This window comes from Hemiscyllium ocellatum, chromosome 4 (genome assembly GCF_020745735.1).
Source record: "Hemiscyllium ocellatum isolate sHemOce1 chromosome 4, sHemOce1.pat.X.cur, whole genome shotgun sequence".
Classification (NCBI taxonomy): domain Eukaryota; kingdom Metazoa; phylum Chordata; class Chondrichthyes; order Orectolobiformes; family Hemiscylliidae; genus Hemiscyllium; species Hemiscyllium ocellatum.
Genome location: NC_083404.1, coordinates 81,374,634 through 81,389,777, shown reverse-complemented (window position 1 = coordinate 81,389,777; position 15,144 = coordinate 81,374,634). Strand labels below are relative to the sequence as shown.

The window sequence follows — 15,144 nt, the reverse complement described above, 5'->3', positions numbered from 1 at the left end:
GCCGACCAGATATGCTAAGTTAATCCAGTCCCATCTGTCAGCACTTGGCCCATATCCCTCTAAACCCTGCCTATTCATTTAGCCATCCAGATGCCTTTCAAATGTTTTAATTGTACCAGCCACCACCACTTCCTCTGGCAGCTCATTCCGTAGTTGAGAGTGTGGTGCTGGAAAAGTACAGCAGGTCAGGCAGCATCCAAGGAGCAGGAGAATCGACGTTTCAGGCATAAGCCCTTCATCAGGAATCGTCAGCGTTTTGGGCACATGCCCTTCATCTCCTGCTCATCCAATGCTGCCTGACCTGCTGTGCTTTTCCAGCACCACACTCTCGCCTCTGATCTCCAGCATCTGCAGTCCTGGCTTTCTCTTAGCTCATTCCATACACACGTCACCCTTTGCATGAAAACGTTGCCCCTTTGGCCCCTTCTAAATCTTGCCCCTCTCACCCTAAATCTATGCCCTCTAGTTCTGAACTCCTCCTTCCCAGGGAAAAGATCTTGTCTATTTACCCTATCCATGCCCCTGGAGGTTTTGTAAGCTTCTGTAAGGTTATGTGTCAGCCTCCGATGCTCCAGGGAAATCAGCCCCAGCTTATTCAGCCTCTCCCTGTAGCTTAAACCCTGCAACCCAGGCAACATCCTTGGAAATCTTGTCTGAATCATTTCACATTTCACAACATCCTTCCTATAGGAGGGAGACCAGAATTGTGCACACTATTCAAAAAGTGGCATAACCAATGTCCCATACAGCCGCAACATAATCTACAAACTCCTATACTCAATGCTCTGACCAATAAAGGAAAGCGTACCAAACACCTTCTTCACTATCCTATCTACATGTGACTCCACTTTCAGGGAACAATGAAGAGACACTCCAAAGTCATTTTGTTCAGCAACACTTCCCAGTTCCCTATTAAGTGTATGAGTCCTGCCTTTCCAAAATGCAGCCCCTCACGTTTATCTAAATTAAACTCCATCTGCCACTCCTCGGCTCATTGGCCCATCTGATCAAGATCCCATTGTACTCTGAGGTCTACTATACCTCCAATTTTGGTGTCGTCAGCAAGCTTACTAACTATACCTCCTATATTCACATCCAAATCATTTATATAAGTGACGAAAAGAAGTTGACCCAGCACCGATCCTGGTCACAGGCCTCCAGTCTGAAAACCAATCTCCATCACTACTATCTGTGTTCTACCTTCAAGCCAGTTCTGTATCCAAATGGCAAGTTCTCCATGTGATCTAACCTTGCTAACTGGTTTAGCATGAGGAACCTCGTCAAATGCCATAGTGAAGTCCATCTAGATCACATCTGCTGCTACGCCCTCATCAATTCTCTTTGTTACTTCTTCAAAGAATTGAATCAAGTTAGTGAGACAGGATTTCCCGTGCAGTAAGACCATTGGCAAAGCTAAAACAGTTGGATTTCCAAATGTTACAGTAATTTCTTTTTCTTAGGAAATTATCAAACACTTGAATCTTTCTTTCAAGTAGAGATTACACATGTGATGTAAATCTGTTGAATAATTTGTACAATAATAGTGGACGAGCGCTTCATGGGTATTCATCTCTTTGTTTTTTTTTTATCTTGGCAAGAGCATTTACCTATTTAGAGCAAACTAGTTCATGCCTGCCTTGACCCCAAAATCTTCTGGCCAGGAGAGAGATTTTACATCCATTCAAAGGTAGAAATCTTTCAATGTTGCAGTGAATGTTGTCTTTGGAAATTACTCAGGAAATTTCGGACTCCGAGAAGTGTTGGTTGAGGCCCAATGGTATTGGCAAGAAACTGGGAGGTAACAGGCTTGGTCCTTTTTTCCACGAGGAAAACCAGGTGTATACAAAAAGATAAATGCACATTCTACAAACAGCTTGCTTAAATATTAAAAACAACATTACAACTACAGTATTTAGAAACAGGAATAATGTGAGGAAGCTGCAATTTTCTCTAATTATTTTAATCTCAATTTTTTTCTCACATTATTGAATAGAATGGTGCATTAGTGCAATGAAATTACCATCTTTTTAGTTAACACCTAAGTCCTAATCTTCTGTTTAATGTGAGCAGTTAATTGTGTTCCAAGTTGTTGAACCAAAGGAACCAAAAACATCATGCATACAATATTTAATTTTAAATTCTTTGAGGCCTGAATGTTTGATTATATATTGTAAGTGCTCATTCTAGTTGTTTCTGTTAAGGTTAGAAAGTATTTGCTTAGAATTTGAAGAAAAGTTAGGAAACATTTGCACAAAATAGTTGAAGCAGAGAAACATCCTCTTTTTCATTAAAGATAAAATACAATATTTAAACATTTATTTCAAAGTTATAAATTTATGGATTATGGGGGATGTTGCGGAACAGTGGAATTAATCTTGCATTACTTTATTTAGTAAGACACCGGCAAACAGGATCATTTTTATATTTGTAACTTTGGTGTATCATTTTCTTTAAGACTCATGTAGTCTGATTCAGCTCAGGCTCACAACCTGAAGTCATAATAGAATAGTTAATTTTACCCACTATGATTGCTTCCTAAACTATCTTGGAATAACATTTTTTTAACAATTACATGCCGCTCTATAAATTTGTTTGCAAACAGAACAGGATGCAGACCGAAAGTTGTCTTTTTTCTCAATTTTTGTTTTTGAAAGTCAGTAAATTTCAGTTTGTAAATATCTGTCAGAAGAAAGAAATGCACCAGAGAAGCATATTCAATTGTATGAAGGTCTCCTATGCTGTATTAATTCTGAGATTCTGGGGTGACCTTTATAGAGATTTAAGAAATCAATGAGGTGCATAGTTAAGGTGAATAGAAAAGGTCTTTTCCCTAGGGTTTCGAAGTTCAGAACTAGAGACCATATTTTTAAGGTGAAAGGAGAAAGATTTAAAAGGTCCTGAGGGGCACCTCTCACACATAGAGGGTGGTTTACATGTGGAATGAACTGCCAGAAAAAGTGGTACAGTTACAACACTTAAGAAAACATTTGGACATGTACATAAATAGGAAAGATTTAGCGCGGTAGGAGCCAAGCGCGGGCAAATAGGACGAGTTTGGGAAACTTGGTTGACATGGATGAGTTGGACCAAAGAGTCTGTTTCTGCGCTGTATGACTTAATGACTGTATGAAAAGTAATTTTCTAATTTGACAATAAAAGCCTTTTTTTTTGCTTAGCTGTTCAAAATTAACTAAATAAGATTTAGATCTAAGTTTTGTTTGCTGAAATGAATTAGTTCATTTGCTTCTAACATTTTTAGTGATGGCAGACTTAATCATTTAAAATTTCATTATTGATTTTTCAGAGAAGGCCAAGGAAAAATATCTGTTTTTACTGTGAAAGTGGCATTAGCGACAATATGTGGAGGAAAGATACTGGATAAACTGAGATGTAAGTTTCTTTGTACATATTAACAATTGTAATGTTCTAGTGATTGTTCCACACTTAATGTTTATGTAATTTAACAAGCCTTGACCTCTAGCTTGAAATATGTGAAGAAAAAGTAAATTTACATTTTTAATCATACATTTCATGGTATCTGGACGATCCAAAATACTTTTGGAGATTAATCCTTGTTGGAATGTAGCGAAGCATCATACAGGGGTATTACAGACAGCTTCAGAAAAATCTCTGATGATCCTATGTGGGCAACTCTTTTGTACAGCTGTGTTATCTGAATGCCAAGCTTAATATCCAAGACAAAGGCTAATTTGTGTTTTATGTAAATATTGCTTACTCCTGTTGTTACCTTTGTTTAACAGTACCTGAAAGGCTTTTTAGTGGAGAAAGATATATAAGTTTATATAATCTGTTTAATGATATAGAAGAAACTGTAAATTGGCCAGGGAGCAAGATCTCATTACGGAAAAGAATGGGGAAAATATTTGTTTTCATCAAATGAGCAATAATCTGGTGGAGGGGAGACCTGCCCATCCTGAATTTCCGTTTTTTTTTATTCCCTTCATTACAGGGTGATAAAAATCATTGGGTCTTTGATCTATACCTGACTTTCATCCATGCAGTACCTTTTACAAAAGTAAGGGAGTATTATGGAGCCTGCAGGAGTGAAAAATGTTGTGTAGAAGGTCATAAAATTAAGTGGAAGCCTGATTTCCTGACAGTTGAGAGAGATTAAGAGACTAAGTCAACTGTGTATTTGTAACAGGCTGGGCCTCACACCATCCTGTGGCAGGTTCCTACTTGTTTAATATTTGCATGGCATGGATCAGTAATTTTTCTGACCTTTCATTCTGAATCTTTTAGATTTAATCTTATTCAGTATTAACAGTTCCTCGCTCTTGATCCTTGGACTGCTAGAAGTAGTTTCTCCTATGTATTCTAGCTCACTTCCTCATCACTTTATCATGTCATACATTTCTGTTTTGTGAAATCTGACAGTTTGCAAGTTAACAAACACCGAGAATGTTGGAGAAAACAGCAGTATGACGACTACCCAATGTTAACTTTATTCCTCTCTGATGCTGCCAGACCTGCTGAGTTATGCCAGCATTCTCTGTGTTTTCTTCAGATTTTGTGTTGATTTGAGCATATCACTTAATGTATGTATTCTTCAAAGCACCAATCTATGTATGATACTCAATGCTGTATAGGTCCAATTTTACTAATATCTTCATGTTTGATAGCACTTCTGAAGCTGTCCTTAATTCCTGTCCTTACTCCTTAAACTCTTTATCCTTCTAACTATGTTAATCCAATTTTCTTGCTTCTCTACACCTTAATCCCTCATAGGGTATTGCAGGAATCTCGAGTATCCCAAAAAAAATTCTATGGGCGCCCTCCTACCTCGCAATTGACTAGTGGTCTACCTACACTATCCCACTTTGTGTTGTAGACTTATACTAGGGGGGCAGAAGCCTGACACCATCATGTGGATGCCTTGTAGGCTGAGAGTTGGGGGTACATGGGTTGGCTAGTGTCCACAGCATGGACTGGAGCTTGCCAGTTGGGCCTTCTAACAGGAATTAATTACTCCCTTCATCACCCTTGGTCTTGTTGTGGTCAGTGGTCCCAGTGGCCCATGTGCAACCAAGTGTAGTTGCACATGGGCTCAACATTCTCATGTATAGTGTCCTGTGCACCTGCAGTGTTAAGCTGTGCTGGCTGCCAGTGTTCCCCCCCTGTGCCCCTTTATCTCTCCCCATGGGTGTGCAGGGTGGAACTGGTTCCTTTGGTAAGAACTCCCTTCTCTTCCTTCATTTCTCCACATTGGACCCTGGTTGGAGGTTCAGGAAGGAAGCATTTTCCCTCCTTTTTCTGTTATATTTTTGTTTAGTTCATTGTCTTCTTTCTCCCACACCTGAGATATTCTTCTCAGAGCCCATGCCTCATTGTGGATTGGCTCTGTGGGATCAAAATTGATGCAAGCCTTCCTGCTGTCTTCAGTGGCATAGAAAACTAAAGTCCTAGCCCACTTTGCTGAGTCAGCCTTGGAATACTGACCCCTGTTTATGTCTCTGCAGACTCCCGCAAAGTGCACTCATAAAAGACTGGTAAAAGCAATTGGGTGTTCCCCCTCCTCTTGCCTACACTTGTTTAACCTGTCTATGGGGTCTCCTTTATTCTGCCCAATTGCTGTTATGATTGCCTTTTTCATATTGGCAAGAGTTCCAGCCACTGCATATAGTGGGGCTGGGATTGCAGATTGCACTGACTTGCTCAGACATATGATAAGTTTCTCTCATCTAACCCATGGAAAACGTTTTGATGTCTGATCCTTTCAAAGAATGTAAATAGATCAGCCGATGGCTCAAAATCTGGAATTTTGTAGCAATTTCTGCTAGTTTTGCCATTGTAAGTGGGGTGGTGTGTGTTATTGCTGGGGCATTGATGTCCTTAGTCATCTGTCGATGGTAATCGGGTTCATTACAACAGGAGGTGTCTCTGGGGATGCTGAAGGACTTGACTCCCCCGTGAAGGGTGGGGGAAGACCCTAATCCACTTTGCACATGACATACTGCTGTTTATCTTCCCTGCGCTAATCATAGTTTATCTCCTGTGCTTCTCTTCCCTCTTTAACTTCTCTATTTGTGCACATTATTCCATTGTGGATTGAGAGTTGGGTTTTTAGTTTCTCAATCTCATGGTGGCACTTAGTGTGATCTGCAGCTGCTTGTTTCTTCTCTCTATCTGCCTGGTGCATTACTTTTACTGCTACTTGTAATCTGCACGTTTATTTCTCAATTGACTGGCTTCCTTCTCGGCGACCTCTTTAGCTGACACTGTGCGCTGGATATCTTGGGTGTGCTGTCTCACACTGGGTTAGGAATTGCCTCACATGTTGTAAGTTTGCCTGGTTTCTTTGGTCCTGGCCTGCATTTTTCAGTTTAAAGCCCATGATTTCCCTTTTTGAGTCCTTTAATTCTTTATGGACTGTTTTCATTTCTGGCTCCGTCCATAACAATGGTTCCAGATAGCACATCATTGCTGTGACCTTTTCAAATTTGGAAGCCCGCTTCTCTTGAAGTTTCCTAAAATCATCGCAATATTTTTATCCATGGCATCCTGGTCCCATTTCATCATTAAAACAAAATTCTGCCGATATGGACCACTTTTTCTTTCTAATGTGTTGCCTTAGCTTCCTTTCCTATATGGGACAAGCATACACTCTGGTGCCTTTCTCTATCATTCTCAATTGAACTAAGGGGAATAGAGGGTGGATCAAACTGAGGGTACAGCTTTCACTGTGTTCTGGTCCTAATCCCAACAGGTGTGTATTGACTTGCGTATTTTACTTTACCTATCCCACACACACAGATAAAGGAAAGTCTTTTGCTTGATCAGGAGTGAACACCCATTAGCTTTATCTTTTAAAGAACAGCTCCCTTTAGGCCTTTCTATTCCCTTCGATTTACTTGAATTCCTGGCCTTCACATGGAACAGTTGTCCTCTTACAACTGGCTCAGGCAAAGTCACAAGGATTATTCAGTTCCACGGGCTTCAATCTCGAAGGGACAACATCACTCCTTATCGATGTCCCATTTGAAGTGCCAATTTTTTACACTTGCCACACAGTGTGTTTAACTTTTCTATCTAGCAAAGAAACTGTGAGTCGACTCTTAATAATAACAAACAACAACATTTGTTTATTTAACACAATTAATACTATAACCAAAATACATTATAAACTAATACTTTACTCTATAAATCTAATCAATTATCTTGTGCTGTAACTTAACTCTGGACGATCATATACCACAACTTTAGATCTTATCCTTGATCCATATGGTGATGATTCCATGGGTCCCAGGGGGTCTTCTCTTCACAGTGGTTGGTCTCGAGTTATTGTTCCTGAGGATGGTGTTGTGGTAGTTCTCATACTTAGTAGTTGTTCCAACCCTTTGGGGGGATCTTTAGGATCCTCCAATAGATCGATCAGGGCTTGATCATCCCAATTGATCGGATCCAACCAGGCATTGACGTGTCGATGGCAGGGTGGTCTTTGGACAGATAGTTCAGGTAGCCCTTTCCAAATAAGAATGTGAGGCATCCCTGTGTCTGGTAAACAACTTGAGGTTCCGATTGTCTTAGGGATGGCATTGCGTTTGGTTGTATTCAGTTTCAAGTTCGAGTGCATATTGTATTATCTGCAACTACTGGGTCAGTTGCATATTGTTTGTCTGTAGCTACAGCCTGTCTGGATTCTGCCGCAGGTTGATTAGCACAGTCCCTTTGATCAAGGCTTGACTCAATTTCCCAGCATGCCTCATTTTATTGTCTGTTTTTCATAAATCCATCATTCTGAACAGCCCGTCTGGCCACATGTCCTTTAAGTTTTCTGAGAGAATTGTCTACATGATTATTCATTTTTATATTTATGCCTGCTATTCTAATTGTTTCATGGAATGCAACATTGCTGTGAGATGTGTCTGGTGGAAACAGTGCTTTAGAAACTGGGGCAGATTGATTAGATGTGGAACAGTGATTATTGAGATAACCTTGAGGAAAGTGTTGATCTGTTGAAAATATAAATGCCAGTTTTTTGTCTTTTTCCTTTTTTAGGCTATCAATTATGAAGTTTGAAAGTACTTAAAATTAATCAGAATGCATTATTTTATGCATAATTTCTAAACTTATCCAAGGGCCCATGCTTACAAATTCCATTGAAGTTTACCACTTCCAAGATGTTTTCAAGATTTGAGCATAGCTTTTAACCACCAAATAAAAAACTTGGTGGCCCAGCCAATTTTAGTCGTGAAGTTATATTAACATCTTGTTGATAAGCTGCCAACCAACTAGACACAAATTGGCCAATAGATAAATGCTGTCAAATCTTGTGGTCTCAAGACTGCCCATATTTTAGATGTAGGTAAGCTTTGGGAATTGCTGGTCAGAGGTAGCTAAGTTTATCAAGACCTGAACTTTTTATGTGGGATTCAGAGAAGAGCGGACGCTCATGTTTGATGCAGAGAAAAGTCTTTAACTTCCCTTTTGGAACTGTCTGTCAGATTTAAGTAATCAGAATTATGATCGTCACTGTTCAAGCCAACAGGTTGTTAAAATTGCACTTGCTCCTATTTAAGTGATGGACTTTGATTGACACATGTTGATGGACTTCTTAAATGGAGACCTAAACTGCCCTGTCTTAAAATGTGCCATATGTCTTCCTTTTCAGCGATCATTGCAAATGAAGTAGTTATTAGGCAATCCAACTGAATTTTGAAAAGCAAGCTTTACTTACTTTGCCATCAGAAGACTTTGTAGATGCCAAGTGCATATTATTAGACTTCAAAGCATGGAGACCTATCACTATGTGTATTGACTAGTTGACATTATTGCATACTCAGAGTTAATGATTGTTCCTTACCTTCTGAATCTCAGAGAGATTGCACTTTAATAGCAAAGCTACAGGCGGCTGTTCAGGAAGTTACCTAAGTTTTCCATTTCGGTGTAATACTTTGTTAATAAACAAGTAATGTCTGAGCTTTTGTTTCTAACTGGAAGTAACCAATAGCCTATCACTTATTATTAAATGAACCAGTGCTGTGCAGGACATTGGTTAGACCATTTTTGGAATATTGTGTGGAATTCTGGTCTCTCTCCTATCAGAAGGATGTTGTGAAACCTGAAAGGGTTCAGAAAAGATTTACAAGGATGTTGCCAGGGTTGGAGAATTTGAGTTTTAGGGAGAAGCTGAATTGGCTGGGCTGTTTTCCCTGGAGTGTCTAAGGCTGAGAGGTGACCTGACAGAGGTTTATAAAATCATGAGGGGGATAGATAGGGTAAATAGACAAAGTAGACAAATTTGGGCGGCACGGTGGCACAGTGGTTAGCACTGCTGCCTCACAGCGCCTAAGACCCGGGTTCAATTCCCGACTCAGGCGACTGACTGTGTGGAGTTTGCACGTTCTCCCCGTATCTGTGTGGGTTTCCTCCGGGTGCTCCGGTTTCCTCCCACAATCACAAAGATGTGCGGGTCAGGTGAATTGGCCATGCTAAATTGCCCGTAGTGTTAGGTAAGGGGTAAATGTAGGGGTATGGGTGGGTTGCGCTTCGGCGGGTCGGTGTGGACTTGTTGGGCCGAAGGGCCTGTTTCCACACTGTAAGTAATCTAATCTAATCTAATCTAGTATTTTCCCTAGAGTAGAGGAGTCCAGAATTAGAGGGCACAGATATAGGGTGAGAGGGGAAACATTTAAAAGGGACCTAAGGGGCAATATTTTCATGCAGAGGGTGGTACTTGTATGGAATAAGCTGCCAGAGGAAGTGGTACAATTACAACATTTAAAAGGCATCTGGATGGGTATATGAATTGGAAGGGTTTAGAGGGATATGGGCCAATTGCTGGCAAGGATGACTAGGTTTAGGTTATGATATCTGGTCAGCATGGATGAGTTGGAACAAAGGGTCTGTTTCCGTGCTATGGCTCTATTTCCATCTCTATGACTCTAATTGAAGTTTTTGAAATAAACCACATCTTCATGCATTTATTCTGTCACCTTCATACTCAATCAGTTCATTGCTTTCATGATGATCCTCGTATTCTCCATGTTCCAACATATCTAAAACACAAATGCATATATTCTCCCTCACACTTAATTCCTCATTCATCACTCCAACTTGCTGACATTCCAATGTTATGGGCTCAACGGACTCAGCATTTCTTACACTTCTTATCTTTTCCAGCCAAACAAAATATCCCTACTCCTAATCCCTCCTTTGACTTCAGAAATATGTTCTCCATGTATGTCACAGTATTGTCATGCTTCAAACAAGAGATGAATTTCTGGGTTTGTGGACCAACAACAGATGTTTGTTTCTTTGTTACTTCCACAATAAAACTAAGCTAAATGTAAGAAGATTGTTTGTAAGAATGATGGTAGAGACGATTGAGGAAAGCATTCACATAGTTAAAAACAGGACCTCAGTACAAAATATAGTGCTGAGGAAGAGTCGCTCTGATTTCACTTCATGGATGCTACCAGACCTGCTGAGCTTTTCCAGTCATCTCTGTTTTTGTTTCTGATTTACAGCAACCACAGTTCTTTTGGGTTTTATAAAATAATATTCTATTCTAAGTTAAAAGAGGCAACACTTTGAAAAATGTTACATCATTGGTATTTTTATTTTGTTTTAAAGGAACCTGGTCATTTGAGTATTATATCTAATTCACTGATGTCAGTTTTGCACTCGTGCTAAATATTTAGATTATTTGCTATGAATAATATTTCTTACCAACCTTTGGAACAATTTCTATAATCTCTGTCTTTCAAATATGTATATCATAATAGACTGAATAATATTCAATATTGGCATTAATTCAGATTTTATTGTTGCAGGTTCACATTGTTAAAATCATACAAAGAACAAGAGCATAGGAACAGGCCCTTTTGGTCCTCCAAACCTGCACCAACACATTTTGCCCTTCCATACTAAAACTGTCTTCTCTTACAGGATCTGCATTCCTCCATTCCCTTCCTCTTCATGTATAGTCCAGGAGTTTCTTGAATGCTGATATTGTGTCTGCTTCCACCACCTCCTCTAGCACTCACCACCCTTTTTGTGAAAAACTTGCCTTCATCAGAAGGCAAAACCCTTCAAGGCAAAAGATGAAAAACCCTTCATCAGAACTCATTAGGGAATTTTACGAATATATTTTAACTTCCTTAACTTTTATGATGACTTACTTTATTGGTCAGTGCATTGAGTATGGGACACCATGTTGCAGCTGAACAGGACTTTGATTAGGTCATTTTTGGAATACTGTGTGCAGTCCTGGTCTCCCTGCAATAGGAAGGATGTTGTGAAACTTGAAATCGTTCAGAAAAAATTTACAAGAAGGTTTGGAGTGTTGAACTGTAGGGAGAGGCTGAATAGACTGGGGCTATTTTACCTGGAGCATCGGAGGCTGAGGGGTGACCTTTTAGAGGTTTGTAAAATCATGAGGGGCATTGATAGGGTGAATAGCTAAGGTCTTTTCCCCAGATTGAGGGTGTTCAAAACTGGGGTTTAAGTTGAGAGGAGAAAGATTTAAAAGGACCTAAAGGGGCAACTTTTTCATGCAGGGGATGGTATGCATATGGAATTAGCTGCCAGAGGAACTGGTGAAGGCTAGTACAATTTCACCATTTAAATGGGATCTGTATGGGTGTGTGAATTGGAAGGGTTTTGAGGGATATCGGCCAAATGCTAGCAAATGGGACTGGATTAATTTAGGATATCTGTTCGGCATGGACAAGCTGGACTGAAAGGTCTATTTCTATGCTGTAGAAGCTCTATGACTGTATAACTTTATGACTTTGGGAATAGTGCAGCTTGATTTCCAGCACACTATCCCAGTGAAGCGTGACAGTCTTTTCTGTCAGTTTGATCATTACAATAGATTTATCTATATGTATTTTTATCGTCCTATCCATAATCTTTTATTTCAGTTGATTAGATGCAGTTGTAGTGAAGATAGAGCAATGTAATGGATGTAAAGTTGATGCAGCAGGGATAAAAGACAGATGGAAAAATCATGTAGCAGGACAAGGACCAGGAGATTTAAACTCTGGCATCATTTGAATTTTCTGTCAGTCTCCTGTCAGATCCACTTAGAACCACTGCTTGGCCAGCTCATGGGAGCAGGAGTTTAGGTGCTGAGGGTTATCACCAGAAACATAAAGGAACCATCTTGAATGTATCATCTTGAAAGTGATGAAGAGAAATCCGAAATAAAACTGCATTCTATATCTCATTGTTTAAATACTATTTCTTTTGAAAGTAGACAAATTGCTGAATTCATAAGATTGCCAAAGCCGATCTCATTGTATTTCCAAAAGCTTCTGAGCCCTCTGCATTGTATAGGCATTCCATTTAAACGTGAAATGAAGGAGTTAAACTGTATGCTTCAGAACAAAAGAAAACATCAAAATACATTAAGCTAAAATAAGCAATAATGTTTTTAGTTAGCTTATCACCTCACAGTTGAAACTAATTGGTGTGTTGCAGCGACTCTTTTAGATTAACATTCTTCTAATTAGCATGCTGAGATGAGCCATCAGCATTTGACATGTCAGGCTTTGTCACATGGCTACGTAATTAGAATGGTTGAATTCCTTAAGTAAAGTCATCCTCCTATACCTGTTAGGGTTACGTTCCAGGACCTACCACGGAAGCCTGATATCGCGGATAGGAGTGAACCCATTCATTTCAATGAGAAACTTACATTCCCTGCAGCCTCCTGTTGCTGGAACATTCCCTGTAATATGTTCTGGCCATGGTAAACAGTGGGTAAGTGAAATGCGGAAAACAATTCCACGGATAAGGGGATCACCCTGTGTACAATTCTGGGATCCTAGGTCAGTTGATTTCCAGAGGGAAAGCAGTTGGAAGCTTACCTCAGACCCTCTATCTCAGTGTCCAAGCTGCTAGCTGGAAAGTAGCCTTCATTTTTGCAAGAAAGAAAAAATTTGCATTCAGCTCATTGAAGAAACTGTTACTGGACATTGATCTCTGAGCCTCATGTGACCAGGTCTTTCATAACTCTACTTTTACTAAAACCTGAAATTTATAGTGTGTATTTTCTCTGCTCTGCTTTTTAAAAATTTATTGCGTGCTTGTGTAGATGAAGTAGCAAAGGACTTGCCCACACTTTAACTGTCTGTCTAATAATCCCTAAGCTTGATTTCAGTTGGAAGGGATTTTGCTGTGGGTTTATTTCAAAAAGTTGAATCTGAAAACTAGGATTTGCATAAGAGATTGGAATAAAAAAGGGAAACAGAAAATCAAACTGTCTTGGGTTTGACAGAAGAAAACAATCAAATTCAGTTTCACTCCCATTTCCCTCTTTGCCCATAACAACTAGACAGGAAAGTCAGATAAAATGTCTCATGGGTGACTGACCTGATATTCTCTCCATGCTGCTTTCAGAAGTTCTGAAGTTAAAAGCTACTCTAGTAAAGAGAGAGGATAAAAATAAGAGGTAGCGTAGACTTTTAGCAGTTTAATATGGAGTACAATTGAAACACATCTATAATTATCATATATAATAGCCAGTATAATATGTGGAATGAAGAATGTGTGGAACTTATGGAAAGAACCTGCAAACTCATTTTTTGTCGATAGTATTTTAAGGTTCAATGTATGCACCAGAAATAAGATTAAGTGTAGCAATTTTGAATATTCTGACCCATAATATCATCTTTTTCAATTTCCCTCCTCCCACTTTTCTCTCTTCACTCCATTCTTTTGAAGATGCTGCAGTGTCTTTCCAGATGTGTCCACAGCTCTCTTGTAGCTCAGTCAAGTGGCCACATGGCTTACATGATATTAGATATTGAGTGATAATGGACTTTTAACACCATGGACTGTCACATCCAAAGAGCAAACTCCGATGACCTGATGGCCACATTTGCACATTTTACCACAGTGTTTATCGGATAATAGTCAAATGTAGCAATCATGATTGGGAGGAGTGTGTCGGAAGTCAGTGTTACTGTGAGCAGACTGGATAGAATTTGTAGCAAGTCAGCATCCACTTATGTGAGGGTCGGCGTGGGATCAGGGAGAGTATAAGAATGGGTAAGGCTTGAGTCACAGTGGAAAAAAAGACTAGAATGGCTTCACAGAAATTGAGTAAGTTCATTAGTTAGTAAGAAACAGTTTTAGGGACCGTCTGTAAATTGTTGTAAATTAGAAAAGTTTATTTTTAAAATAAAATTTTTTAAATAAATCATGTAACTGAGAAATATCAGGAATAAGTGAAAGTCCAGGCCAAAATAATAATGTTATATAAGTAAGCCAAATAAAAAAAAGTAGATTTAAGACCTAGTGGCACAGGTTGGTCAAGTGAAATATATGGCTTTTAATATGTGGGAAGTAATGGACTTACTGAGGTCCAGAATAGTTTTGTTTTTAGTCAACCTGTTCAGAGATGTTATTACACACCTCTGGAGTAGGTTGGACTTGAACCTGGGCCTTGCAGCCTGTGCTACAAGACTCCAGGGGCACCTTGATGAACATATGTGCAGGAAGTGTCTTGAACTGCAGATAATTGAGCTTCAGGTTTCAGAGTTTGGGCAGCGGTTACAGACACTATGGCACATCCACAAAACTGAGAGTTATGTGAATAGCTCATTCAGAGACATAGTTATGCCAAACCTTTAGGTTCTGGAAGTGGGCAGGAAATGGTTGAGTGTCAGGGAGTCCAGCAGATGGTGTTGGAGTTTCCTGAAGACCCGCTGTCACACTGGTTTTCCATTTTGGATGCTGATGGTGGAAGTCAGGATGTGAACTGATGATGAAATTTCAGAGAGTCAGAGGTGACTTAATTGAAACATGTAAGATCCTGAGAAACTTAATCAGGGTGGATGTTGAACGAATGTTTCTTCTTATGGAAGAATCTGAAACGTTGCTTAAAAATAAGGGGTTGCTTATTAAAACAAGTGAGGATTTTTTTTTCCCCTGAGGTTTCAGTCTTTGGAATTTCTTCCTGATAAGGCAGTAGATACAGGATATTTAAATGTGCTTATGGCCGAGGGAAATAGATTCTTGATGACCAAGGGGATGAAAAATTATCGGGGCATAAAGGCATGTACAGTTGCAGTTAAAATAAGATCTGCCATTATTCAATTGAATGGTGGAATTGGCTCATAAAGGCGATTGGCCTATTCTTGTTTATTTCCCATACATTAATAGTAAAGTGAC

At 39.5% G+C, this 15,144-nt stretch overlaps 1 protein-coding gene across 15 annotated transcripts in view; it reads left to right on the top strand.

Moving 5' to 3' along the window:
* The window catches only part of dtna (dystrobrevin, alpha), a 201,165-nt gene that overhangs the window by 81,337 nt on the left and 104,684 nt on the right, over positions 1 to 15,144 (top strand). For all 15 annotated transcript variants that reach the window (XM_060823522.1, XM_060823546.1, XM_060823517.1 and 12 more), the window contains exon 5: positions 3,305 to 3,390. In XM_060823522.1, the coding sequence (XP_060679505.1) occupies positions 3,305 to 3,390 (86 nt within the window). The remainder of the gene's footprint in view (positions 1 to 3,304; positions 3,391 to 15,144) is intronic.